Source organism: Aphelocoma coerulescens, chromosome 26 (genome assembly GCF_041296385.1).
Source record: "Aphelocoma coerulescens isolate FSJ_1873_10779 chromosome 26, UR_Acoe_1.0, whole genome shotgun sequence".
Classification (NCBI taxonomy): domain Eukaryota; kingdom Metazoa; phylum Chordata; class Aves; order Passeriformes; family Corvidae; genus Aphelocoma; species Aphelocoma coerulescens.
The window spans coordinates 1,468,299-1,494,929 of NC_091039.1; the positions used below are offsets into that span (position 1 = coordinate 1,468,299).

The 26,631-nt window shown below is 59.5% G+C and overlaps 1 protein-coding gene across 1 annotated transcript in view; it reads right to left on the reverse strand.

Annotated features, from left to right (window-relative positions):
* The window catches only part of PPFIA4 (PTPRF interacting protein alpha 4), a 34,586-nt gene extending 9,423 nt beyond the window's left edge, over window positions 1–25,163 (reverse strand). Inside the window, exons 1-21 of the mRNA XM_068995898.1 lie at window positions 24,650–25,163; window positions 16,214–16,315; window positions 15,943–16,107; window positions 15,361–15,435; window positions 13,687–13,782; window positions 12,940–13,161; window positions 12,384–12,530; window positions 12,142–12,280; window positions 11,393–11,472; window positions 10,460–10,591; window positions 8,845–8,907; window positions 7,490–7,581; window positions 4,658–4,799; window positions 4,223–4,428; window positions 3,552–3,792; window positions 3,302–3,337; window positions 2,584–2,717; window positions 2,278–2,435; window positions 1,538–1,631; window positions 1,235–1,316; window positions 233–433 (exon numbers count right to left, since the gene is read on the reverse strand). Coding sequence (XP_068851999.1) covers window positions 233–433; window positions 1,235–1,316; window positions 1,538–1,631; window positions 2,278–2,435; window positions 2,584–2,717; window positions 3,302–3,337; window positions 3,552–3,792; window positions 4,223–4,428; window positions 4,658–4,799; window positions 7,490–7,581; window positions 8,845–8,907; window positions 10,460–10,591; window positions 11,393–11,472; window positions 12,142–12,280; window positions 12,384–12,530; window positions 12,940–13,161; window positions 13,687–13,782; window positions 15,361–15,435; window positions 15,943–16,107; window positions 16,214–16,315; window positions 24,650–24,886 — 2,844 coding nt within the window. The 5' untranslated portion in view covers window positions 24,887–25,163. The remainder of the gene's footprint in view (window positions 1–232; window positions 434–1,234; window positions 1,317–1,537; window positions 1,632–2,277; window positions 2,436–2,583; window positions 2,718–3,301; window positions 3,338–3,551; window positions 3,793–4,222; window positions 4,429–4,657; window positions 4,800–7,489; window positions 7,582–8,844; window positions 8,908–10,459; window positions 10,592–11,392; window positions 11,473–12,141; window positions 12,281–12,383; window positions 12,531–12,939; window positions 13,162–13,686; window positions 13,783–15,360; window positions 15,436–15,942; window positions 16,108–16,213; window positions 16,316–24,649) is intronic.
* Between the last annotated feature and the right edge of the window lie 1,468 nt (window positions 25,164–26,631).

The following is a 26,631-nucleotide window of genomic DNA, read 5'->3' on the forward strand; positions in this document are numbered from 1 at the left end:
GCAGGGCTGGCCTCCTGCTGACAACCCCATGTGAGGGGCAGGAGCCTTGAAACTGGAAGAGCTCCATGCTTCCAGCTGGGAATGACCTTTGTGCTGGGGGATGAGTGGCCGGTGGTTTGACCAGTCCATGAGTGGACATCACCTCATCCATGGCCACGCTGGCCACAGCGGTCCCAAGGGGAAGGAGGGAGAGGAGCCCGTGGAGGCTTCAGGGGTGGCAGGGAGCACTCACCGTGCGGGACGTGGGCGGTGCCGAGGGGCTGGTGAGGGACACCATCTCCTGGATGGCCAGGCGCAGCTTGAGGCGGTGCAGGGCGTTGCTGATGCCGATCTCCCGCTGGATCTCGGTGTCCGACAGGGCCGACATGATGGCCCCGCTCTTGACGTTGGCCCGGCACGCGGCCACGTACCAGGCTGGCATCCCCACCCAGAGCTGGGGACAGGGACAGCAGTGACTGCCTGGCACTGCCACCCTGGCTCCCGTGCCAGGGGCAAGGCCACTCTCTCTAGAGCCCAATATCAAAGCTGAATGCCCACATGGGATTCTGGGTTTGGTTGTACCTTGCAGAAGTGGCCTGTGGGCGGCCCAGCACCCCTGTGCCTGATGGGCACAGCACAGGGGAGGAGCACCCACGGAGCTTTTCACAGAATCATGAAGGTTGGAAAAGCCCTCTGTGATCAGCTCCAACCATTCCCCCAGCACTGTCACATTCACCACTAAGCCGTGCCCAAGGTGCCACATCCACACATCTTTTGAACGCTCCCAGGGATGGTGACTCCACCATTGCCCTGGGCAGCTGTGCCAGGGCCTGACCACCCTTTCCATGAAAAAATTTTCCCCAATATCCAACCTGAACCTCCCCTGGCCCAGCCTGAGGCCGTTCCCTCTCCTCCTGTCCCTGTTCCCTGCCAGCAGAGCCCGACCCCCCCCGGCTGCCCCCTCCTGTCAGGGACTTGTGCAGAGCCACAAGGTCCCCCCTGGTCCCCCCTTTCTCCAGCCTGAGCCCCTTTCCCAGCTCCCTCAGCTGCTCCTCATCAGACTTGTGGTCAAACCCAAAGCTCTATTCAAACCACAACTCCACAGGCTCTGTGAGGGATCCAGGGATCTCCTCTGCTCTCCCAGGATTTGCAGACCCCCGAGCCATGCACATGGAGCAGGCATGGTGGGACATGGTGGCACACACAGACCTGTGGGGACAGCATGGGGACAATCCACGGGCATGCTCCACCTCACCTCCAGCCAGGACACAACAGTGGGGCCGTCCCAGTGGGCAAAGGGCAATCCTTTCCTCCGAGCCTCTTCCAGGAGCTCGTGCCTGGCAGGAACAGAAGCAGAAGAGTGATTTATGGGGGGCTTGTGAGGAAGGGAGAGTTCTTGGAAGGGAACAGACCCCGGGAGCAGGAAGCAGCTGGAGACAAAGCAGAGAAGGAGGTAACAAGGCCCAAGGGAGGGTGAAGATGAGAAGATTCCTAGTCCCGTGCCATGGCCCCCCAGCAGATCAGCTTCTTGCTGGGGTAGGGAAGGAAGTTCACTCACTTCTTCCGCAGGCGCCGATCCTTCTCGGCCTGAGCCCCCAGCTTGCCCAGTCCCAGGGGGTCCTGGATGCCCCCCTCCATGTCAGTCAGCAGCACTGTTGGGCAAGCAAGACACCCTCAGGTCAGCGTGATGTCCCCGGGTCAGTGTGGCCTCCCCCAGGGCCAGTGTGGGCATTGTGACTGTCCCCATGCCAGGGGGACACACAGTGACAGCACGGGAGGTGACAGTGTCCCTTTGCAACCCACCCCCATGGCCCCCCTGCATCCCTGGGAAGCCCAAGAGGATCCCCTCCTGCCATCCCTCCTATTTCCAAATCCCAAAGTCACAGAACAGTCCCTTCTGGAAGGGACCCAGAAAGATCCTTGAGTCCAACAATGCTCAGCATAGAAGCAGTAAAGGATTTAGGAGTGAAAAAACAGCTCCTACCAAAGGGCTCTGCAAAATCCAGAAGGTCCCATGGGGAGGGAAGTCAATTTGGGGACATTAAAGATGAGATACAGTGACAGGGGGTCACTACCCACATCCCTGACAGAGCATTAAGGTGGCACCATGCTCAGGACAGAGAGGCCAAGGGGAGAAAACACCAAGCTCCAATTTCCCTGAAGCTGCCATGGCCCCAACGTGCCCAAGCCAGCAGGGGTGTCCCTGCCCTCCCTGTCACCCCAAGAGCACCCCAACAGCAGACAGAGCCAGAGGGTGTGGAGAGCCTGGCACAGACAGGGACAGGGCTGCTCACAGACCCTGCCCCGTGGCCCCTTCTCTGCTCAGCTGGATCAAGCGACCCTTCTCTTTCTTCCCAAACAGGCGCCCGATGGAGGATTTGATTCCCTTCCTCTTGGAGCCCTTGTGCAAGGAGTCCTGGCTGCTGCTGGGATTGCTGGCCTGGTCCTCCAGTGAGCTGGGGACGGGGAGGGAGAGGAAGAGCAAAGCCTTTAGGTTATTCCTGAGCAGGGCAAAAGCCACGGCAAAGCCCAGCCCAGCCCACATCCCACGAGTGCCCCAGGTATATCCTCAAACCAACAGAGACCCCAAGGATCTCCACATACCTCTTGCCATCCTCCTGGCTCAGGGCAGGGTGGCCCAGCTTCTCCAGCCGCAGTGTCCTGGGTGAGGACGGTGGGGACGTCTCACACTTGATGGTGGTTTTGTCCTCCCGGCTCTCATCCCGAGCTGCAGGCGACTGAACAAGCGGAGAGGCCATGAGGGCGGGAGGCCAGAGCCCAGCTCCATCCTTGCCCTGCTGCCTGCCTCTCTCTTGCTCCGTGGAGGCATGGCCAAAAGAGCCACCAGAGCCCTGGGGCTTTGCCACGCTCCAGGAATGGCCTGAATGAGAGCTCTGGCAATGGTTCCAGATGCCCAAGCGGATGGGGAGGATGTGGCCATGGCTGAGATCCTGGGAATGGGGAGGTGAGAGGATGCAGCCCCATGGTCCAGGTCAGGGTGTGGGGACAGAAGCTGCTGGCCCTCATCAGAGGGCTCTGAGGAGCACAGATGGGAATGTCCCAAGGACACCCTGTCGCCAGAGGGGACACAATGTTTGAGGACCCAGTGGCTTTCTGAACCTCCCCATGTCCTGCCAGACCCCCCAGGCTGCCGGCGGGAACATGTCCAAGCACCTTTTGGGATCCCCATGATCCTCCTGCTGAATCCCTGGGGTCCCCAGCTCCATCCCGCGCCTGCTGCACCCTGACCTGGTGTGGACAAAGCCAGGAGCAGGCTGGAAAAAGGGCTTGGACAAAAACCAACGGGATGGGAGCCACTCACTAGCAGTTTCCTCCGGTGCTTCCTCAAGTCGCTGGGCTGATTGCAAGGGGGAAAGCGAGAGAGACACAGAAAGGGGGGCAGTTAATGGAGCACCCCCCCAGAGCAGTCCCGGGGCCAGGCTGCCAGGCCAGAGACAGCAAACACGGGCACCCCGTTGTCCCACCCCCCCCACAGGCCCGTGTGGACAGCGGGCATCACTCCCACCTCACCGCCGGAGCCCCGCCAGCCCTGGCCCCTCCCGGCTCCTCACCAACGTCATGATCCCCATGCGGTCCAGGTCCTGCGCGGCGCTGCGGGAGCTGAGCTTGGGCGTGGAGCGGCCGCTGAGCGGGGGGGACGAGCTGGCCAGGGACAGCGCCGTCAGCGAGGTGGGGATGGAGGCCCTCTTGCACAGCTGGGTGAGGTTCAGGCCCTCCATGCTGCCGCTTGTGACCCGCGTCTCCAGCTCCTCTGCACGGAGCTCTGTGGACTCCTTCTCCTCCTGGATCATCCTGGGGGAGCAGTGGGGCTCAGGGCTCCTGGCTTCCCACCTTCCCAGGGACACCCGACCTCTATCCCGGGGAAATGCCCCTTGGTGCTGTGCCTCAACCTCCGATCTCCAGGAATGGCAGCAAGATCCATCAGGATCCATAAAAACCAGAGCTGAGACACACCCCGATTCCTTTTAATGTTCATGGAGGACTTTTTATAAAATAATGATCATTTGAAATAATGACCCTGTGAGCCAGCACTGCTGCAGCTGAGGGACAGGGAGGCATGGCAGGAAGGACCAAGCCCTGTGGCTGGATGTCCTCGAGCCATTTCCCTGGCTGAAGACACACCAAGGCCCCAGTTTTAGGCCAGCAAAGCCTCCTGGTCGTTTGTTGTCCCCCTGGAGCCATTTCAGCACAAGGCAGTGGTGGGTTTTGGCCATGGTCATACCTGATCTCCTCGTTGATGGCATCCAGCTGCTCCTGAAGCATCATGGCCAACGTCTGTGCATCTGAGTGCCCACCAGGAGAGAGCACATCCATGGAGCTGAACAGCGTCTCGCGGTCATCCTCGTCCACGTCAGAGATGTCGGGGTCGCTGTCGAAGGCGTGAGACCCCGTGGCCAGGACCCCACCTGCCTGGGCCTGCTCCCAGTCCTGGGGGAACAAGGGCCACTGTCCTACACAGCATTCCCATGTCTCCAAAAGCCAAACTGGTGACCCCCATGCAGGAATTCCATCTCAGTGTGACCCCAAGGGGAAACCCTTCTGATGTTTCCCCATCACTGCCCCAGCAGAAGGAAACTGCCCCGTGTCTCCACATCTGACCCTAATCCCAGGATGCAGGGCAGGAGCAGACCCCAGCACTGGGGTGCACCGGGGTTACCTTGGCTGGCTCCTCCCTCCGGGCACCGAATCGTCCCTTCTGTGCCCGGGGCAGCCCCGGGGCCGCTCCGAAGGGCTCGGCCGGGGCGTGGACCACAGCTCCCAGCGGGAAGCGCAGGTCGGTGGCACTGCCCATGTGGGACCTGGGAAGAAAGAGCCCTGTGGGGAACATTGCTCTGTGCAGGACACCCTCACCCTCAGGCTGCTCCCCTTGCAGCCCAGGCTGCTTGGGACAGAGGAGGAGGAGCAGGAGGAGGAGGAGACCACTGCAGGATGCCCATCCCAGCGATGTCTGCCTGCATGAAAGGATGCAAAACCAGGCTCTGGGAAAAGGTGCCCCATTCCCCCCACACTGGACCTGGAAATGCACTCACAGAATCACTCACAGAATCATTGAATCACAGAATATCCTGAGCTGGAATTGACCCACGAGGATCACATCCAGCCCCCAGCCCTGCACTGACACCCCAACAATCCCACCCTGTGCATCCCGGAGAGCCTTGGCCAAACGCTCCTGGAGCTCTGGCAGCCTCGGGGCTGTGCCCATTCATTCCCTGGGGAGCCTGGGCAGTGCCCAGCACCCTCTGGGGGAAGAACCTTTCCCTGATCTCCAGCCTGAGCCTCCCCTGACACAGCTCCAGCCCTTCCCTGGCTCCTGTCCCTGCTCACAGAGAGCAGAGAGCAGAGATCGGAGCTGCCCTGTCTGAGGAATCTGCAGCCTCTGGTGAGCTCTGACCTCAGGAGACTCTTGACTTTCCTGGACTGTCAGAAGTTCAGCCCTGGGCCCTCCCCTGCTGCTCCCTCCCCCTTTTCTGAGCACCAACCAGGGCATCCAGCCAGCTCTGCCCAAAACCCCTGCACTGGGGGCTGCTGTGGAGCCCGGGCTGAACAGGCCCCTCCTGCCCTTCCCTCTCCAGAGAGCTCAACACAACTTGTGTCTTCTCCATCCCCACGTACCCAGCAGGAGCCAGCCAGGGAGCTCTTCTCCTTTTTATGTTTATTCCAACATTTTCATGAGAAAATACCCTGATGGGGGTCAGCCTCTTCTCCCGGGCAGTGAGGATGAGGGGAAATGGCCTCAAGGGGAGGTTCAGGTTGGATATTGGGAAAAATTTCTTAACAGAAAGGGTGGTCAGGCCCTGGCACAGCTGCCCAGGGCAGTGATGGAGTTCCCATCCCTGGAAGTGTTCAGAAAATGGCAGAGGTGGCACTTTGTGATGTGATTTAGTGGGAATGTTGGTATTTGGGTGAAGGTTGGACTCGATGACCTCGGAGGACTTTTCCAACCTTAAGGATTCTGTGATTCCAGCGAATAAAATTCCACTTGAAACATCTTCCAGGTGTGAGGACATGAGCATTGTTGGGATCTCCCAGTAGGAACCAGCTGGGACTTCTTCACCCTCCTCTTCCTTGCCAGGCTGGTGCTTGGGACCAGGACCTGGTGAGTCTCACACCAGGCAGAGCAAGACAGCAGCTGGACACAAGGACACTTGGAGCCACCCACGGTGCTCATTCCATGTCTCCACTTTGCCTGGTTGTTCCTCTTGGCCCTGAAGACCCAACCACGGGGCTGATCAAGGCACCTTCCCAGGGCACAGGGTGGTTACTCCCCACACACAGTGCCATTGGAGACACGAGGTTTGTTTAGTTTAAGCTGAATTTAAGATGACAAAAGCAGCAGCCCAAGGCAGATCGTGGTTTTCCACCATGGTGGGCCTGGTTTGCAGTGCAGATACAGGTCTGGAGATAAAACCAGCACCACGAGCAGCATGGCTGGGCCAGCCTGGTGTGTCAGACAAAGGCACAGCCAAGTTCCAGGGATTGCAGAGCTGCTGACAAGCTGCTCCCCAGCTACAACCAGATAAAAACACCTTAGACAAAAGCTGACATTTCAGCTGGGGGATCATTCTGCAACTCAAGATTTCTGCTGATTTTTCCTCTGAGAAATACAAAAAATCACAAAATTGTCCATCCTGCTCTTACGGACCCATGCAAAGAGGGCCCACACATGCTCCAGACTCTGCTCCAGCACTCAGCTTTCCTTCATCCTCACAGCTTCATCTTCACCTTCCCCATTTCTTCTCTCCATGACAGACACGGGGTCTCCAGGCCTTCTCCTCTCTGCTGACAGATCCAAAGCTGGTTACACCAGCTCCTCCCTGTCTTTTCCAGCCTTGCTGAGGGAGGAATTTTCTTCACTGGTTGCTCCCATTGACCCCTTGCTGCCTTGAACCCACACTGGAAGTGCCCAGGGCAGGGTTGGTGTCCAGGTGGCTGCAGCTGCATAGTGGGGTTGTTGTGCTGTCACCCTCCTTTTCCACCCCCATTTTCCTGGAGCAGCTCTGGTATCCCAATGGACTCATCTCTGCTCCTGGTGCCCTGGGCTGGGATGTCCCCATGTCCCAGCTGACTTTAAATGAAAGGGTGTGGGAGGACCATTGCTTTGGGGAAAGAGGGGCTTCATTCTCCTTTGCCTGCAACAGCTCCAAAGCAATTCCTCCTTCTGCACCAGCCCATCCCTTGCACTCCACAGGGGAAAAGTCCTTTGGTGAACATCCAGCTTTCAGAGCAAAATAAGTCCTAAGCTCCTTGTGCAGAAAAAGAAACAATGCCCAGTGGTTTCTCACCCTTAGAAATCTGGGGCCATTCAGTTGGGCTGGGCTATTCTCAGAGTCTGTGTCCCACCCCAGGACAGGTCCAGGAGCTGACCCTGCTGTGAGGACCCTGCAGCCCAGCACTGAAGCTTGGGGGCACCAGAAACACCCAATGCCAACAGCACTCTGGGGTCTGCAAAGCAAACTGCCCCCAAAGGCAGGGGTGCCCCAGCTCTTACCTGCTGTGCACACTCTCCACAAACGTCCCACTCCTGGTCTTGAGCTGATCCACCTCCAGCCTCAGCTTGTCGATCTCGTCGGACAAACGCCGCTGTTTGGGGGATGAGACAGGCAGGGCTTGGGTTTGCTCTGGAGAGCTGCCAGGTTTGGGGCAATCCACATCCTTGGCTATTCCCACGTTGACATTCCCTTTACAGATCCCCAGCCCAGGTTAAAGCATCTTGGCCACATCAGTAAAGAAACAGCTCATGCAGGCACAGGGAGTGAGGGTGCTGGGGAGGGGGAGTCAGGACAGACAGACACAGGTGCTCAAGGGAAGCTGCTTTGGGAGACAAAGGAAAACAGGTGCCACTTGGGTGCTCTGGTTCTGCTCCAGACTGCACGTGTGTGCTCCCTTGGCAAGGGACCAGCTGTGAGGGACCCCCAGCCAAAATTGCTGCTGGCCCTGTCCCTCCTGCTCCCAGCCCCATCCCCACGGGGAAGCTGTGCCTGCACCCAGTGCTGGGAGATGCCAGGGGGAGGCTGTGGATGGACAGGGAGGGAGGGAGGGGAGAAGGGATCTCCTGGGCACAGCAGGGTCCAGTCTGGGGGACAAACAGGCTGAGCCAGGCTGGGCAAAGTGCCAGCAGTGCCAGTGAGTCCCCAGGCTCTGCCCTGCTCAGGCCTGAGCAGCCAGGCTGGGAAGCACAAGGAATAAGCACACGTCCTCCCCACAGGCAAGTGGGAAAGCAGCCCCTGATCCCCCAAACCACGCGTGAGACACGGGGCACATCCCAAAAGGGGCACATCCCAAAAGGAGCACATCTCAAAAGGGGCACATCCCAAAAGGGGCACATCCCAAAAGCTCCCGTTGCTCCACAAAGCTGCGTCCCTCCAGCTTTCAGCAAGGCCACCAGGGGTTCATGCAGACCCTCCTGAGATGCTTTATCTGAGAGCAGGCTGTGAAGGCCTACGGGGCCTCTGCAAGCTGGGCATGGGGCAGATCTCCCTCCCTCTGAGGAAGCCTCAGGGGCCAAGGGAACGTGGCTGCCTGAGCCCTCCTCTACACACGGGTGAAGCCACCCCGGCCTCGCCACTGTCCCCAGTGGGCTCAGGGATGGCTGAGTGTGACAGGAACAGGGAGGTGGGACCCAACATGCCTGGGTGGGGAACTGAGCTGGGGCTCTCCGGGGAGGGGCGTGGCAGCTTCCATCCAGCTACTGCGTGGGTGAGTGTGCGGCCTCCTGCTGCCAGGTGCTCTGGGATCCCAGCTCCTCCCAAACTGGGGCATTTTAGGAGAAGCAAGTGCCCCTGGCTGGGGGCTGGGAGTGAAGGCAGCGCTGTCACTGGGGCAGGTCCCTGCAGCCGCATTTACCTTGTCATGCTGGTGTTCCTCTATCTGCTTTTGGGTATTTTCCAGCTCTTGTAACAACGTATTCTTTAAGAAAAACCAAATAAAAGGGAACAAAAACAGGAAAGAAAAAGAGAGACCGTTTAGGAAACGGCCGTGCGGCCTCCCAGGAATGGCCAGTGTGGAATTCCCGTGTGGTGAACACCTGGAAGAGGCTCCCTGGGCTATTCCTCACCTGCCTGTGCACAGGTCCCCTCTGCAAAGCTCCTGCTTCTCGAGCAGGGTGGTCACAGCTCAACCCCTGCCCCGCTCCAGGGCCGGGCATGGCCGTGGAGGGCAATGAGGGATTTGATGGACAGGGCTTGAAGGTTAGGAAATATGTCTGAGAGAAGAAACCTCCTCGAGGAGCTGGATCAAGGGGAAAAAGGTCCCTTATATCTAAGCTAGGGAGCAGGCAGGAGGGAAAGGAGATGTGCTTATAGAATCACAGAATCACGGGATTGTTAAGGTTGGAAAAGCCCTCTAAGACTGAGCCCAACCATTCCCCCCAGCACTGCTGTGTTCACAGCTAAACCATGACCCCAAGTGTCACATCCATGTTTTTGGAACACTTCCAGGGATGGTGACTCCACCACTGTCCTAGGCAGACTACTCTAATGCTATAATTCTTTCCTTGAAATTTTTTTTCCTAATATCTAATCTAAACCTCCCCTGGAGAGTTTGTAACTGCCTGAACTAGTACTCATTTTTGGGAAGTGCTGGCAGCCAAACAGGATCATTTTTGTGTATGAAAGACCTGGAGAAACTCTCAGGGTGGGCCAGTGCCGGCACAAAACTGGGGAGCAGGCAATGCCCTTCACAAGGCGTCACCACTGTGATCCCTGCTGCTTGCTGGGGTGGGATTTGGACTCATCCTGGCAGGTTGGGTCCTGCTCTTTATCCAGACTGATGTGCTGAATGACTGGACACGCTGGCACAGCCACATTTGGTTGGGGACAGGAGGAGCAGAGCAGCGAGGGGCCAGAGCCAGCCCTGGAGGCAGCAGCTGAGGGCAGGAACCCCGAGAGAGCTGAATCACCAAGGCCTGACCTCCCACGGGCACTGCGGGTGGATCCTCGCTTGGAAGCAGCTGCTCCCAGTTCATTCCATTCACACCGAGGCAGCCACAGGCAGCTCCTCCAGGGAAACCCAGCTCCCCAGGAGTCGGGTGGGAGCTGCTCATGGACACTGCCCTGGCTCGGAGAAGGGAAGTCAGTCTGGACCTGGGGGCAGGAAGGTTTTAAGGCAGCACGTGGAGGGATGGGCACTGGGACAGGATGAACACTGCATTTTTTCCTGCAAAATGCAGTCGGGATGCTGGGCACAGGTGGCATCGGGGCTGCTCTGGCAGAGACACAGGGAGGTGAGGGAACGGAGCAGGACAAATCCTGCTGCTGTGGGACGTGCTGGGGAGGGGGTCTCTCTGGTCCAGGCGACCGGAGCAGCTCCCTGTGCTCCACCAGCCCCAGCACACCCATGTCCTGCATGTTACCATTTCTCCAGCCCTGCACAGGCACTTCCAGCCCTGGGCCATGGCTGGAGGAGGTACGGAGGGGCTGCAGACCCCTCAACCCCCAGAGGACCCTCCCCCAGGCGCTACCTTCTCCTCCAAGGCTGCCATCCTCTCCTTGAGGTGCAGCTGCAGCCGCTCATTGGACTCGCTCAGCAGCCGATCCACGGTGTCCGAGAGCCGCTTGTTGTGCTCCTCGTTCATCTTCTCCCGCTGGCGGGCCTGGGACAGACACAGTGACATCCGTGTCACATCCACGGGGCTCAGTGCCCTCCTGCCATCCTGTGCCTGCTGTGCTGTCAGATGTCAGAGCTGGCCCACCAGGCCCAGCTTTTGGGGACAAATCCACCTCTTGCAGCACTGGTTGGACCCTCTGTGGTGGCTCTGCTGCTCTCTGCCACCTCCCAGCCAGGGATGAACAGGAGGGGACAGGATTTAGGGAGATCATGTGTGCCTGCCCCTCAACACAGATCCTCCTGTGTATCTGCCAGGAATATCCACACTGGGGGCACCTTCCAGACCCCAACGGATACTGAACCTCTGGATTTTCAAATATCTGTGCTAGGGAAAAACCTCTGGGGGCTTCCCCAGGGGCACATCCATAATGTCAGCTGGGTGACCCGAGAAATGGGCTCCTGCATGGACAGCCCAGCCCCTGGCTGAGAAGCACAGAAGGGACTGTGCAGCCCAGGCCACAGCAGCTCAGCTTCCTTGCCCTTTTCATCCTGCTGATCCAGGCTTGGGGGAAGAGCTGCTGGAGCCTCTCCTTCCACCCTGCATTTGGGGTCCCAGCTTGCCCCAGGGGTTGATGCTGGGAGAGGAGTGGGTGTGGAACATTAACAGCAAGTCTTGGATGTCTGGGAAAGGGGAAACCACAGCAGGGTGCCATGAGCTCCTGGGTGGCTCAAGTTTAAGTGATCCTGGATGGGAAAGGATTAACCAGGCTGCTCTCCCATTCTGCTCCTGAACAGCAGCCCAGGTGTGCCCAGGTACCCAGGCACCAAGGCAAGGATCAGGACTCACCCTGGCCAGCTCCTGGTTCTTCTCCTCCAGCTGAGTCTCCAGCTGCCGGAGGTGCTCCTCGATGCTCCCGTGCCTCTCTTCTGCCTGGGAAAAGCAGAGCAGCCTTCTTGAATGATGCTCCCAAAAACCATGAGGGCCCTGCTGCATCCCTGTGTCCATCTCTGCATCTCAGTCCTTCCTGGGATGCTGGGCTCTCTCCCACTGCCTGCATCCCTGCCAGGGCTCCCTGTGAGCCCAAACCAGCCCTGGCTGGCACAGTGACAGGAGCTGGAGGTGCTCTGTGAGGGACTAAACACCATTCCAGAACCCAGGAAGGGCAGGGATGGCCGCATCCATCCCTCCCTCCAGGCCTGCCCCCTCCTACATCCAGCCTGGTGCTTCCTTCTCATCCTGGAGTGGGCTCACACAAGCCAAAGGGCACCCACACCGACAGGGCCATCCCTGCCTTGGAGAAAGGGGCCAAGGGAAGGGAGCAAACCCCACATGTGCAGGACACAGCGAGAGCTTTAAAGGCAGTGCCTTGTCCCTGCAGCAGTGGGGACGGCAGGGCACAGAGAGGCAGCAGCTGGCAAGGAGAGTGGGCTGCCTTGTGCTGCCAGGGGCTCCATCGCTGCAGGGGGTGGCGAGACCCAGATCCTCCTCCGGTCCCAGCACTGCCCTCCAGCTCCCATCCCTGCCCTCCTTCTCCAGTCCCTTCCCTCCCCTCCCCTCTGGTCTCTGATGTCCCCTCCAGCTCCCACCCCTGCCACTTGCCTTGGTGAGCGCAGCAATGCGCTGGGCCAGCTCTGCTTCCACCTCGGGCAGCGTCTCTGCCTTTCTCATTGTCTGCTGCAGCTTCTGCTCCGCCAGCTCCAGCAGCTCCTGCAGGTGCCGGGCCTTCTCCTCGCACTGCGGGACAGCGGGGTGGGTGCTCGGCACCTCCCACCCCCAGCACCCCCTTCTGCCCCCAGCTCCCCGTGGCAGGGGGACGCTTTGGGCCCAGCTTCGGTACCTGGCGGTGCAGGGACTCCTTGTTGGCCAACTCGTTCTCCAGTTTGTCGTTGAGGTCGTGGATGGAGGTGGCCTCTCGCTGGGCTGCCAGGTACCGTTTCTCCAGCGTGGTGATCCTCTCCTCCATGTCCTCCTTCTGTGCCAGGGCCTGGGGGAGCCATGGGGCTGTCACACCCTGCTCTGTGACAGCATTTTGGGAACAGCAGGGCCACCCAGGTCCTTCAAGCCTGGGACACCCCGAGGCCAAGGAGTGTGAAACCCCCCCTGACACAGGGATGAGGGACAGCAGAATGGCACAGTGATAAAGGGAGAGTCAAACTATTACAGGAAAACCCAGAGAGGACACAGGTCACTGCCCCAGGTGTCAGCACACCTGAGAGCCTGTCTGTAACCTCAGGGAAGCCTGGCTGGTGGACTTGGGGACAGTTTCCCAAAGGCAGTGGCCTCTTTTAGGGAACACCCTGCACACAACAGGAGTTCCAATCCCTTCCCAGCCCAGTGCAAGCTGCTGTGAGGTCCTGCCCCAGGCTGGGCAGTGCAGGGGGACAGGGACTCACCTCTCTGAGGTCCCTCTGGTACTTGCTGCTCATCTCTTCAGATTTGATCAGATCCTTCCTGGCGGTGCCCAGATCCTCCTCCAGCTCAGCCACGCTGGCAGCCAAGGCAGAGATTCGCTCCTTGGCCTGAACCACTTCAAAATTCTGCTTCTCCAGGAGCTCCTGCAGCTCCACCACCCGCCCGGCCTCGTCATCCGGGTGCACGGAGCCATTGGAGAGACGCTGCAAGGCACCAGAGAGGGAGGTGGATGTCGGGATGCTCCAAAGCTCCTGGGTTGTGGCATTGCCTGCAGCCACTCAAAGTGAGAATGTGGCCCTGCAGGGACTCGGTGAGGGGGTGGAAGTGGAGACGGGGTGCTCTGGGACCTCCATCAACAGCCTCCACAAGCCAGGGATGGGGCTTCTTACAGGAATGATGGAATAGGGATGGCTGAGGGCTTCCCAGAGCATCTGGTGGAAGGTGTCCCTGCCCCTGGTGGGGCTTGGAAGAAAATAGCCTTTAAAATAGCCTCTCTTCCCATACAAACCATTCTGTGGTCTCTGGGAAGCAGAACTCTTTGGAGCACCCGAGCACGAACTCCCCCTGCTCAGAAATGGCCTGTATCCACCAGGAGGGGCATTTCCCATGGGGCCGGACCCAGGGGAGAGGGAAAAAGGTTTTCAGCATCCAGGAGCCAGCAATAAGGAGGTGGGAGAAATGACAGCCTCACTGAGCAGGGTCAGAGCAGGGGTTTGCAGGGCTCTCACCTTCCAGGGAAGCTTCGGTGCTGGCTCCTTGGGCTCCCTCTCATCGCGCTCGCCCACGGCGGGCTCGCGGGCAGAGCCTTGCTGCAGAGCTGCCACCTGCACGGGCACAGGGACACAGCAGTGGGACACAGCAGGAGACACCCGGGCCAGCCACAGCTGAGGCCAGTCCTGCTGCACCCAGGGCTGCACCGGCTCCCTGCCAGAGCCCTGCTTGTGGCCAGGGGCACCGCAGGGAGCAGGGGAGGAACAGCCCAGAGCTGGCACTGCTGGGGTCACACCTGGAATCCTGGGGACACCTCTGGGTACCTCAATTCAGGAAGGACATTGAGGGGCTGGAGCACGTCCAGGGAAGGGAGCGGAGCTGGGGAAGGGGCTGGAGCACCAGGAGCGGCTGAGGGAGCTGGGAAAGGGGCTCAGGCTGGAGAAAAGGAGGCTCAGGGGGGACCCTGTGGCTCTGCACAAGTCCCTGACAGGAGGGGGCAGCCGGGGGGGTCGGGCTCTGCTGCCAGGGAACAGGGACAGGAGGAGAGGGAACGGCCTCAGGCTGGGCCAGGGGAGGTTCAGGTTGGAAATCAGGAAAAAATTTCTTCATGGAAAGGGTGGTCAGGCCCTGGCACAGCCACCCAGGGCAGTGGTGGAGTCACCATCCCTGGAAGTGTTCAAAAAACAAGCAGATGAGGAACTTCACAATATTGTTCAGTGGGCATGAGGGTGTTTGGTCAAAGGGGGCTTTTCTAGCCTTAATGATTCCGTGATTCTAAGAGAAAGCAAGTCAGAGATGCTGGGAAGGATCAGCACTGAGCGAGGTTTTCCTGGTGAACCCTGGACCCCAGGGCTTCCTCCCAGTTCATTTCACTGGTTTACAGCCAGACAGATCCCGAACCCAGTGCAGCAGGAGCAGGGCATAAACTGGCACCGTGTCCTGCTCTGGTGAGGGAGGATAGGGAATGGTCCCCGCAAGGAGAGGGGCCTGGGAGCCTGGGAAATACCATGAGACTTATCCTGGGAACTGGAAAGAGGAGCAAAAGTTGGCTGGCAGAGGCTGTAGGAATGGCTCTTTCCTTTTCGGAGTAGTGGCTGCGCACAAACTCCAGGAAGGAAAACAGAGTTCACGTCTATTCAAGAAAACTTATCCCTGGAAGTGTCCAAGGCCAGGTTGGACAGAGCTTGGGGCACCCTTGGATACTGGAAGGTGGCCCTGCCCATGGCAGGGGGTGGGACTGGATGAGCTTTAAGGTCCCTTCAAACCCAAATGAGTCTGGGATTCTGGGATTCTGAGATGACCATGGCTGGAGGTTGGAGACAGCGAAGTCCCAACCCCAGGACTCCAGCAGGGAAGGAGATGGGGGATGCAAGATGAGGTGCTTGAAGCAGTGTGGTTTGGGTCTCTGCCAAATCAGGGCAAGTCCCAAGTCACCCTCATTCCCCTGGGATGATTCAGATTCAGATTGTTTTTGTCAGTGACATGAATTTCAAACAGCAAACAGCAGGGAAATGTCACCTGCGAGACAAAAGGTTTACAGAATATTTACAAGGTTTCCTTAAATACAGACAAACCTTCAAGTAAACAGCAATTTTAGAACAAAAGCCTTACATCAAACCCGACCAGATGCAAATACCACATGAATTCCCAAAGGTAGTGGGGAGCATTCCCAGCCCAGCAGGTTCCCTTACCTGCCGATGGGCATCCACCAGCTGCTCCTCCAAGGTGGCCACTCGCTCCAGGGCTGCTCGAAGGCGTTCCCTCACCTGTGGGTGGGTGAAACAATGGGAAAGGCTGTTATTTATCTGGGATGAGGGTGTCCAGGATTTAGGCATGCTCCCAGGCCTGTTTGTTGGGCTGACAGCCAGGCTCAGGTGGATTCACAGGTCCAGGATCATCCAGCCCATCACAGCCGAGAGTGAAACTGCGTTGGAGACAACAGCCTGGGCCAATTCTTGGAGATCTATTGCCAGGATAGCCTGGGGAGGTCTCCTAGCAGGGGAAGGAGATGCTTGAGGTGAATGAATGAGGAGGCACAGCAAAGACTGAGCCAGGGTGCCAAATGCCACCACACCGAGAGTGACCTGGGGGAGTTCCCTCTCCTGACAGTCTCAAACCCAGAGCATGCACTGGGCAGCCCCAGCAGCTCCTCAATGCAGCTTTGGGATATCCAAGACACTCCTGCTGAGGGCCCCCATGTCACCTTAACAACACAAAGTGGCAGGCAGAGAGAGGAGGGTTGGGAGAAGGAGAGGTCCCAGCAGCTTTCCCACCTTTTCATCCAGCGCCTTGTGATGCTCAAAGAGTGACTTGAGTGCCTTGAGCACCTCGACCTCACTGGACACCCCGGATGGCGACTGGGCCTGGCGCTTGACCACCGTCATCCTGAGGGAGCGCTCATGCCGTGACACCAGGCACTCCAGGTGCTCCAGCAGGAGCTGCAGGGGGGCGAGACAGGGGCTGTCACTGGCAGGATGGGCCAGCAGCCCCTGGTGTCCCACAGTCCCAGGACCGAGGGCCTGCCAGCAGGGTCTGCAGGCTTACCCGGGTGTTGTTGCGCTCGGCTTTCAGCTCCGAGATCTCCTCCTCCCTCTCCAGGAGCTGCTCCCGGCAGGCGCTGAGCTCCCGCGTCAGCGTCGCAAACTCCTGCAGAGAGCAGGGCGGGCCGTGAGCGGGGACAGCGGCTGGGATGGAGCCAGCATCCCAGCCCCACTGCCGGACCTCCAGCACAGCATTTCCCATCCAAACCCAACCAGGGAGACACCGTAACACCGAGGGGAACGTGGAGAAACTGGTGGAGAGGCACAGCCAGGCCAGGAGGGGATTTATTCCTGGCTTCCCTCATGCTTTGGACAAGGAGAACACAGCATCTCAAGATTTATCCCACTTGGTTTGATGTCCAATGACACAAGGAGCTGCAGAGGTGCTCGATGGCATTTAAAGCATCCCAGTCAAGGCCACCAGCACGTTCCCATTCCCACTGTGCCCTGGACGCAGCTCCCACCTTGGAGCCTCCCATCAGGCTAAAACTCACCACAAAGCCACAGCCGGCTAGGATGAGTCCCCTGGCCCTCAGACAGCCTCTGCCATGACCTCAGGACCTGGAATAATCCAAAACTTCCTTCCGAAAGAAAGAGGTTGCTGCCCCAGTCCAGCATGTGGAGCCCCAGTGAGCTGCCTCCGGGGCACCCCCAGGTCCCAAATCCCAGCTGAGAGGGATGGGGCACAGCAGGAGATGTGCCAGGTGCCACCAGCTCTTGCTGCTGCCACCGCTCCCTCCAGGGATGTGACAGCCAGCAAGGAAGAGCCACGCCCAGAGCAATGCCAAAGGAATGCTGCACACCCAGCACATCCCTCGGGACAGGATGAAAACCACAATCACACTTGTGGCTGTGTTGGAGGGGACGGGAAACTCGCTTTGAAGTCCCTCGGACGAAGGAGGGTTCACTTTCCCTTAGAAAATGAAACCCAGGCACCTGGGTGAGCCCAGGAGCACCTCCCGTTGCTCCCAGTTGCTCTTCAGTGGTGCCAGGCCCAAGCGAGGTTTTCTTAGGGTGTGAAATGCAAATGTGGGAACGCGCCATGAATTCACACCAGGTTCAGTGTTGTTGGGAAGAATTTTAAAAGCCAAAGGATTTCAGAAGAAGCTGAGAAGGATTTGATGGAGCATTAACAAACCAAATTTCAAGAGGGGGCTGAGAGCTGTTTTACAGCATGAAATTCTTTTTCACTTTAATTTCCAGGTTTAGCAAATAAAACCCCTTCAAACCGAAGCAAAGCACTAAGGCTTAGGCAGAACCAAATGCTCTGCTCAGCTCTGAGTGAAACCTCCTGCAACAGCTGAAGCTCCGAGAAATCCGGAGCTTTTGCTTCTGTCTGCCCCAGCCAGGTTTTCCCTCTCCCTTCCCACATCAAACCTGTCTCACTGGTGGGGTTTGTAGCCTGGGACAGGAGCCGAGCAGGTCGCAGTGAGGGGGAAGGGAAAGAGCCGCTGTCCCCATAAGCAGCTGCTTTCCTGCCTGTCACCTGCCTCAGGCCGCTGCCACCCCACACCCCTGCTCCACATCCCTGCTCCAAAATTCCTGCTCTGGCATTGCCCCAGGGCCTGAGGTCCCCAGTTCCTTCCCAGACCCACTCCTGCCCCATCCGTTCCCCAGAGACCACTCCAGCCCTGCAGTTATCCCTCTTCCCATCCCTTCTTAGGGACCACTCCAATCTGGGATCACCCCTGTCCCCATCCCTTCCTCAGGGATCCCTCCAGCCCTGGGATCACCCTTCTCCCCACCAGTTTTCCCCCAAATCTGTCACAACGCCCCAAACCTCGTCACCAACCTCTGCCATGCCACATCCCACAGCCCCCAGAGCACAGGGAACCCTCGGCAGGTCCAGCTGCACCGGGGCCCCGCCGTGCCAGCGCAGCCCTTCCCGGAGCCGGGCTCTCCCCGGCGCTGGGATCGGGGTGGGATCCCGGCGGGATCGGGATCGGGATCGGGCTCGGGCTCGGCACAGCCCGGCCGCACACACGTGCGCGTTCCGCGGGTTATGCAAGCGCTGCCAGCAGCTCCCGAGCATCCCTGCGGATTAGAGCCGGGCCGGGAATACCGGCGAGCAGAGAGCGGCAGGGAGATGTGCCAGAGAGGTGCCTGTGCATCGCCTCAGATTTAGGGATCTGTCACTCCACCAGTCCCTCAATACGCCAAGAGACAGGCGGCAGGGCTCCAGGAGCTCGGGAAAAGCATCCTGGCAGCCGGGATGGCCCCGGGAATGTCTTCCAGCAGCCCGAGCTGTAAATGTGGGGGACGCATCAGCTCTGGGCTCTTCCAGCACCAGGGCAGGACCCTGCGGATCCAAAGCCCCTGGATCTGCACAGGTGGAAACCTCTGGCTCTGCCCCGTGGCTGGCAGGGGGCACGGATGTGGACATGGATGTTCTTCCCACTGGAGTGAACAGCGCAGGGCAGCGTGGGATGGGTGGGACGAGGCATTGGAGGCAGCTAGAGGACAGAGATGGCCAGCGCTGGGGACAGAGATGGCCAGCGCTGGGGACAGAGATGGCCAGCGCTGGGGACAGAGATGGCCAGTGCTGGGGACAGAGATGGCCAGCGCTGGGGACAGAGATGGCCAGTGCTGGGGACAGAGATTGCCAGTGCTGGGGACAGAGATGGCCAGCGCTGGGGACAGAGATGGCCAGTGCTGGGGACAGAGATGGCCAGCGCTGGGGACAGAGATTGCCAGCGCTGGGGACAGTGACCGCCAGCACTCAGCCTCCTCTCCCCGCATCCCCTCGCTGTGCTGGCCAGGCTGTACAGACGCTCCCGCAATCAGGATTTCATGCTGAAAGAGGGGATTAAAAGGGAGCAAATCCTCTGGAGAGAGAGGCAGCCCCGGCTGTGGCCAGCCCGGCGCACACGCGGTCAGCGGGTCATAGCCAGGGGTGGGCACAGCACAGAGCTCCCGCCAGCCCTCCCCCAGGGCAGCTCCTCTCCGAGCCCTCCATCCCGACAGGATGCTGGCTGCATCCTGTGCTCTGTGGCCCACATCCCGTGCCAGGCCTGCAGCATCCCATGGCAAATCTAAGAGCCCTCGGAAACTGTCCCCCCTCGGGGAAAGGCTGCAAAAATGAACATTTACATCAAAAATAGCAACAGCCCTGCGGCGAGCCAGGCCAGCAGCGAGGTCAGCCGAGTACACGGCCTGAGTGTGATGCCTTCAGAATAAAAAATAGGAATAAAACATTCCAGCACCCGCCTGCAGCCACCTCCCTCAGCCAGATGCCAGCGCTGCCACCTTGCTCTGGATCACTGGTGGGCACCAGGCGAGTTGGGGACCATGACAAGCTGTCCCCAGCTCCTGGCTGCAGTGGCACACTGTGGAGTGCAGCCTCCACCCCCATCCACACATGTGCCATGGCCCTCCATCCCAGCAAAATGGAGATAAAGAGGATCCAGACGATTTTCCTCTGCCCTGGCCATGGCTGGGAGTCTCCCAGGCGAGGCAGAGGCGCCTGCCCAGCTCTGATAAGCTGTGGGACTAAGCAGGGACACCTATAAACAGATTAGAAAGTGAAGGAGAGGTGCCTGATCTCCAATCAAAGGGTGGACAACGAGACACAGCCTGGGAGTCCCCAGGAGCTGTGCAGGAAGCCCAGCAGTCCAGGAAGGGGCCAGTTTGGATTAAAACCAAACCTCCACCGTGCAACTGACTGGGCTTGGCCCTGAGACTTGGGGTGAGAGGGAGCAGGCTGGAGGGATGGAGCAGGATGGAGGGAAGGAGCAAGATGGAGGGAAGGATGGAGGGATGGAGCAGGATGGAGGGATGGAGCAGGATGGAGGGAAGGATGGAGGGATGGAGCAGGATGGAGCAGGATGGAGGGATGGAGCAGGATGGAGGGATGGAGCAGGATGGAGGGAAGGATGGAGGGATGGAGCAGGATGGAGCAGGATGGAGCAGGATGGAGGGATGGAGCAGGATGGAGGGATGGAGCAGGATGGAGGGAAGGAGCAGGATGGAGGGATGGAGCAGGATGGAGGGAAGGATGGAGGGATGGAGCAGGATGGAGGGATGGAGCAGGATGGAGGGAAGGATGGAGGGATGGAGCAGGATGGAGCAGGATGGAGGGAAGGAGCAGGATGGAGGGATGGAGCAGGATGGAGGAATGGAGCAGGATGGAGCAGGATGGAGCAGGATGGGGGGAAGGATGGAGGGATGGAGCAGGATGGAGCAGGATGGAGGGAAGGAGCAGGATGGAGGGATGGAGCAGGATGGAGGAATGGAGCAGGATGGAGGGATTCTGTTTACACTGTCAGAGCAGGGAGGGAGACCTGGAGCAGCACACAAGGTATTGAAGTGGGATGTTGTGGACTGGGACTTGGATCTTCAGTCAGCACCAGGCACGTTGGGGGTTTGGGGTTTTCCTCCTTGCCTGCATCAGTGGGGAAGGCACAGGGAAGAGCTGGAGGGAGGCCACAAACCAGCAGCATGGAGATGGCTGGAAGAGCAAGGAGAGGTTTAAGAAGCTCCAAGGAGCTCCTGTAGCACGGCAAAGCTGAAATGCTGAAGCCCTCGGCCAGGGCCCCCTGGTGTTCCCCGGTGCCGTCCGCAGCACAGACAGGGATGCAGCAGGATCACACCCCAGCCAGAAAAATTCCCTGTTTGTGGCAGGAGCGTGGCTGCTGCTCCAATGCACCCGAGCCTGGGGACAAACCGGCTCCAGCTGTAGGATTAATGGCATTTTAAAGCCCCTAATTGGAGTGATTGCTCCTGACGGGAGCGGTGGGGGATGTGTGGGAAGGATGCCCGTGCCAGGAAATCAGCGCTGCTGACTCGGCACGCGAGGGCCAGAGCCCCATCCATCGTCTGCCCGTGCTGGCAGCCACGTCACCCCACTTCTCCTTGTGTCCCAGGAGTGGAGCAGAACGAGGAGAAAGCCCCAAATCAGAGCCGAGGAGATAAACACAACCCCGGCAGTTGTAGCATGGGATTACACAGATTAAATCCTGCTGGGTAAACCCAAGGCTTCGACCATCACCCACCCCCAGTGCTGGGCACCGGCACCTCCCAGGCCTCCTGGGTACAACACTGGGGCTCTGCGAGACCATCCATGGGGAATCGGTGTCCTCCCTTCATCAGGATGTGTATTTCCACCTGGGATTGCTCAGGGAAGAGCACTGTGCAGCCAGGAGAGCAGGAATCAAACACCTCAGCATCCCAGTCTTGTGGGAGCACAACCAGCTCCAGCAGTTTTCCACACAGCTGCCAGATCCCTCCATCCTTCCCCAAAATCTGGAGATGCTTTAAGGTCTTTCCCAGTGGGTGTTTTCCCCCACCTGGGGCTGCTGAGGTTCCCATTTAGCTGCTGGTCTTTGCAAGTTAACTCAAGATATACTTTGATTGTTTGATGTCAGGACCTTCTCCAGCTCCTGGGGGACTTCCAGGGAGTTTGGGGAATCTTAGGGGGTCTGCTCATCCCAAAAAAGCCCGATCTCAGCTCTCCAGGCAGCCCCAAGAGGCAGCGAAGGCGCACCAGAGCTTCACGGAAGGAGAAACTGCAGGAGGTTCCTGTGGCCAGTGGCAGCCTGCAGCCCTCACCCTCAGCCCTGTGAAATTTGGGAGCCTGTTCTCCCCCTGACACAGCTGGGACAGGGACTCCTGCCAAACCCCCGAGCCATGGCAGGACAGGGAGGAGCTGCATCCCGCACAGGACCCTGCACTGGGGACACATCTGGATACACCCAGAGCCCTGAGTGCCACATCCCCTGGTGCCACCTGCACCCAGGAGAAACTGAGCTGGGGGACTGGGCAGGAGGGAGGTGGGAGCAAAGCCAGGGCCTCGGGGGGCTGCTGAGAGCACCCAGAGCACGCTCAGGGCTTGGTCCTCGGCCACGAATTCCCTGCAGAACAGGGAGGGCAGGGGGGCTGGAGCTGGAGCTTTCAGCCCGATTAATTCACATTCAGCACTCCCACATGAATAAATAAATCATGTAAGAAGCATTAAGGCAGCTTAGTCTCCCCAGGAAATCGCCCTGTTCTGCCTTTTGGGGGCTGAGGGATGCCCCCATGTGCTGGGGGTGGGATGGCTCAGCCACGCAGCACAGGCAAGGGGGAATGGGAGCTATAGGCAGGAGCATCCCTGGAGCATCCCTGCCAAGAGGTTTGCCCTGGACAGGCACATCCCCTGCCTGCCCCACGCCTGGATCCACACCAGACACATATTCCCAGCCTGTCCCTTTGGATCCCGTGCTGACACAGCAGCATCCAGCTGCCACTGTGTCCTGAGAGGGTGCAGAGTGCCACATCCCCAGCTGCCACCCACCCCAGCCTCACCAGGCAGTGCATCCCCCTGCCTGGCTGCACCCAGGGGACACTACTGATGAGCCTGGGTGCCCAATCCTGCCCTCAAAGAAGGGGTTCTCCCAACAATCCAGCTTGCATCCCATCCCAATGGGGTCCGAGATTGCAGGAAGCTCCTGGGCAAAAGAGCTCACAGAGAAGGAGGAAGAGGATGGGACAGACCCATGGGTGCCCCCACACAGTGCCTTGGGGAGAGGCCCGCGCGTCCCAGTCCCACTTACCTGGTACATGCACATGCTGGGATCAATCCCATTGGGCAGGCGAGCACCTTTGGATTTGCTTCCCGTGTTCATGCCGAGCCCTCATGTCCAGAGGCGAGCACGGGGGGCACCGGGGGCCACCGTGCCCGGGCACAGAGCCCCCTGCCCGGGCAGGGACCGCAGGAGGCAGCAGGAGCTCCGGGGAATTCCCCATGGGATGCCCCCAGTCACATCCCAGGGCCGGAGGTGGCCCCGGCCAGGCACCCGGCGGGTCGTGGGCACGGCGCTGCCAGCGGGTCCCTGTGGGCTGACCCAGATTGCTCCGAGCACACCCCGAGGCTCCGAGGGTCCGTCCCCGGAGCGGGAGCGGAGGCTAAATCCGCGCATCCCTTAATCCGGGAGGCTGCGGCGGGGCGGGCAGAGCGTCAGGGTGACCTGGCTTGCTCTCTCCGGAGCGGGGAGCAGAGGGACCGAGCCCCCAGCGGGTGGTGGTGGCACTGGATGCACCCAACCACCTGGGTACGTCTCAAAACCTCTCTCAGGAAGGGAGAAACTCATCCATAGGGACCCCAGGAACTCCTGGGAAGCACTGTTGGGTGTTCTGCTCTCAGCAGCTTGGGCAGAGGCAGGACCAGCCCTGCTCTGTGTACGGAGCAGCTCTTCCCAAGCTGCTTCCCTCCATCCAGAGAACGCAGGGATGCAGAGAGCTGGCCAGCCAACAGCCCAAGCTCTGTCCTAGCTTGTGCCACCAGTTTTGACCCATTTCCCATCTCTCCAAGGTGCTCCAAACCCCAACACCCAGGCAAGGAGGATCTCAGGTTTCAGCACTGCAGAGTGAGAACAGATACAAACATTCGAAGCCTCCTGCTTCCCTTCGGTGTTGGGCTCCTCCCACACCACACCCACAGTGGAGCGGAGCAACAGTCCCCCAAAATCCCTGTTCCCCCAAGTCTGAGCCCTGGGGGCACTGTGCTGTCCTACAAGAACCCACCGGGATGGTAGGCAGCTCAGACTCATCCTGCACAGCCCTGTGACACTGGGCTCATCCACCTCATCCTCTTCTGGCATGAACATGAGATCAAGTCCAGGCCTCTGGAGTACCTGGAGGTGCTCCTGCAGGTGGAGGAACCAGGAGCAGAGCACCAGCAGAAGCCCCAAGGCAAGCCCTGATTCCCCAAGCCCTGGGCTGCTCACTGAGCACAGACCCCTGGCAGCCTCGCTGCCCTCTGCCCCTCTGCTCCCTGAGTGTCCCAGTCCCCATCCTGCACCAGCTCTGCCTCCAGTGTGCCCTCTCAGGACCAAGATCGAGACATAGAAGTCCCATTGCCCCACTGGGGGCAATGGAGCTGATGGAAAGGAGCCCTCCTGGTGAGGGAAGGGGCAGGAGTGGGGCTGCTCTGTACAGCGGGAGGAGAGTGATGGATGGTCAATGGTGAACGGTGAGTGGTTAATTGCTAATGGTTACTGCCCCCATCTGAAGTGCCAGTGTGGGCTCAGCACTTCCCAACATCCCAAGAAGTTGCCTGGAGGCAGCAAGCCAGACCTGCTGCCCGAAATGTGCTATCTGCTCCCCAAGTGCTGGCCCCCAATGGACTGACTGTCCCATGGGAAGCGAAGGCTCTGCCTTGCTGTCACCCTGGGGTGTCCTTGGGGAGGTTTTGCCCCTTCTCCAAATCCATTTCCCTGTGCACAGGGGGATTGCACTCCCACCCCTCCCCACAGTACAGAGGAGAAGGGAGCTGTCTGAGCTGGTTGTGGCTTGGCCTGAGAGAACCGACAGGATTTGCTGTTGACATGAGGAGCAACCCACGCGGCAGCGTCACCTCTCTCACACCGAGCCAACCCTCCCAGAGCCGTGAGCTAAACCCCACATCCAATGTCCCTCGTGTGCCTCAGGGCAGGCTCTGCTCATGCCAGGGGCAGGTCCTCACCTGCGGGAGTGCCGAGTTCAGCTGCCTCTGGAGCTGGTCCCGCTCCCGGAGCGTCTCCTGCAGGCGGCTCTGGGTGACAGCGAGCGTCTCGCGTGTCTCCCGCAGCGTGTCCAGCAGCTTGTCCCTCTCATCCAGCATGTTCACCATCAGCTGCTCGAAGTCAGCGTCCGCCTCCGAGCCCTGAGGGGGCCCCAGCGGGTCCCCCTCGCTGATGGTGGGCATCACCTCGCACATCATGGCTGGGCTGGCTGGGGGAGGGTCCCGAAGGGGCTGAGGCTGCGCTGAGCACAGGTCACATCACTGCGGGCTCCCGGGGGCCAGGGGAGCCAGCACGGGAGGGGACAGTGGGGTGCTCAAGGAGGGGCACTCCCCATCCCTTCCTCCTGCTAAGCAGCAGCTGGCATCACTCCAGCAGGGTGCAGGGACGTCCTGAGCACCAAGGTCCTCGCAGTCACCAGTGCCCCGCTCGCTGCTTGTCACTGCCAGCTCCCGTGTGTCACCTCTGCAGGGTCCTGTGTGTCACCTCTGCAGGGTCCTGTGTGTCACCTCTGCAGGATCCTGTGTGTCACCTCTCCGGGGTTCTGTGTGTCACTTCTCCAGGGTTCTGTGTGTCACCTCTCTGGGGTCCTGTGTGTCACCTCTCTGGGGTCCTGTGTGTCACCTCTCCAGGGTCCTGTGTGTCACCTCTCCAGGGTTCTGTGTGTCACCTCCCTGATGCCTTTCGGAGGGGCTGCAGCATCCGTGACCCACGGGGTGTTCAGAGGGGGGCAAAATGACCCTTGAGGATTTGTCCCAACGGAGAGCCCAGGCCGAGAGCAGCACAGGAAGAGTCCAGGGAATGTTTGGGCTGCCTGGGCATGCTGAGGGGGGCTCTGGTGAGGATGGGCTGTTGTCCCTAAAGCTGGATGAGGTGTCACTGCCGATGTGGAAACGTGTCTCCGTTGGGCATCACAGTTCTTCAAACACCCAGCAGTGACCTACAGGAGAGGGGACAGAGATCAGATCCCTTCTGCTGCCCCCAAAATACCCAGGAACCTGCCCAGCCCCCTCTGCCCCCATCAAACCCCCGAGAGCTGCAGCAGGTGGGCTCAGCACCCACAGGAATGGGCTGTGCCAGGTTGTACCTCCTGCTCCCACTACACCAAATCCAGGATGGTACCAAGCCACAGGAAACAGCAACCCTGGCACCCAAAACCCTGCAACTGTCTGGCATTCACATGTCCTGGGCCAGGATCCCATCCCCCCTGTGGAACTCCTGGCTGCCCAGGGCCCCTGCAGCCCCAGCATTCTCCAGCCTCAGGGAATTTGCAGAAAATCGGGCTCTAACCTGAGTTTGGCCCAAACCTGGCAGGAAGTCACAGCAGTAAATGAGTTGAATGACTGGATTCATGTTCCCCCCTCCTCTAGACAGATGTGCTGGGCCCAGCTGTTCAGTGACAAATGAACTCCAGCGCCTCCTCCCTTGGTCAAACCTCTCCCAGGGGATGGAGGCAGCAGCATCCCTGAATTCCTGCACAAGCACAGGCACCAGGGATGAGAGGCTGGAGGGGAGAGGCAGAGCTGACATTCGGACAGTATTTAGGCTGGATTAAAGTGTGGCTGGACCTGAGGACCCAGCCCTAGGGTGATGCTGGAACCCACAGCCCCACCTCCCCTTTTGCAGCCCCAAAGCATCTCAGACAAGGTGCCAGGTGGGGATTTCTACTGTCACAGTCCTGTGGGGGAACTTCAGCCCTCAGCAGCTGGGTGAGGGTCCTCAGCAGCGAGGGTGAGTGTGACACTGCCACCCCAGCCACCCTGGGGACTTGCCCACCCCGGCCACCATCTGTGCCAGGGGACAAACCATGGGCAGCTGAGCAGCAAGACACAACGTGGCAGGCCCAGGGTGAGGAGAGCTGGTCTAGTGCTGCTTCCAGGGCAGGCCCCCCTTCAGTTTTAAACTTTCCAGGTGAAACGCACAAGGACAGGTCTGAATACTCTGA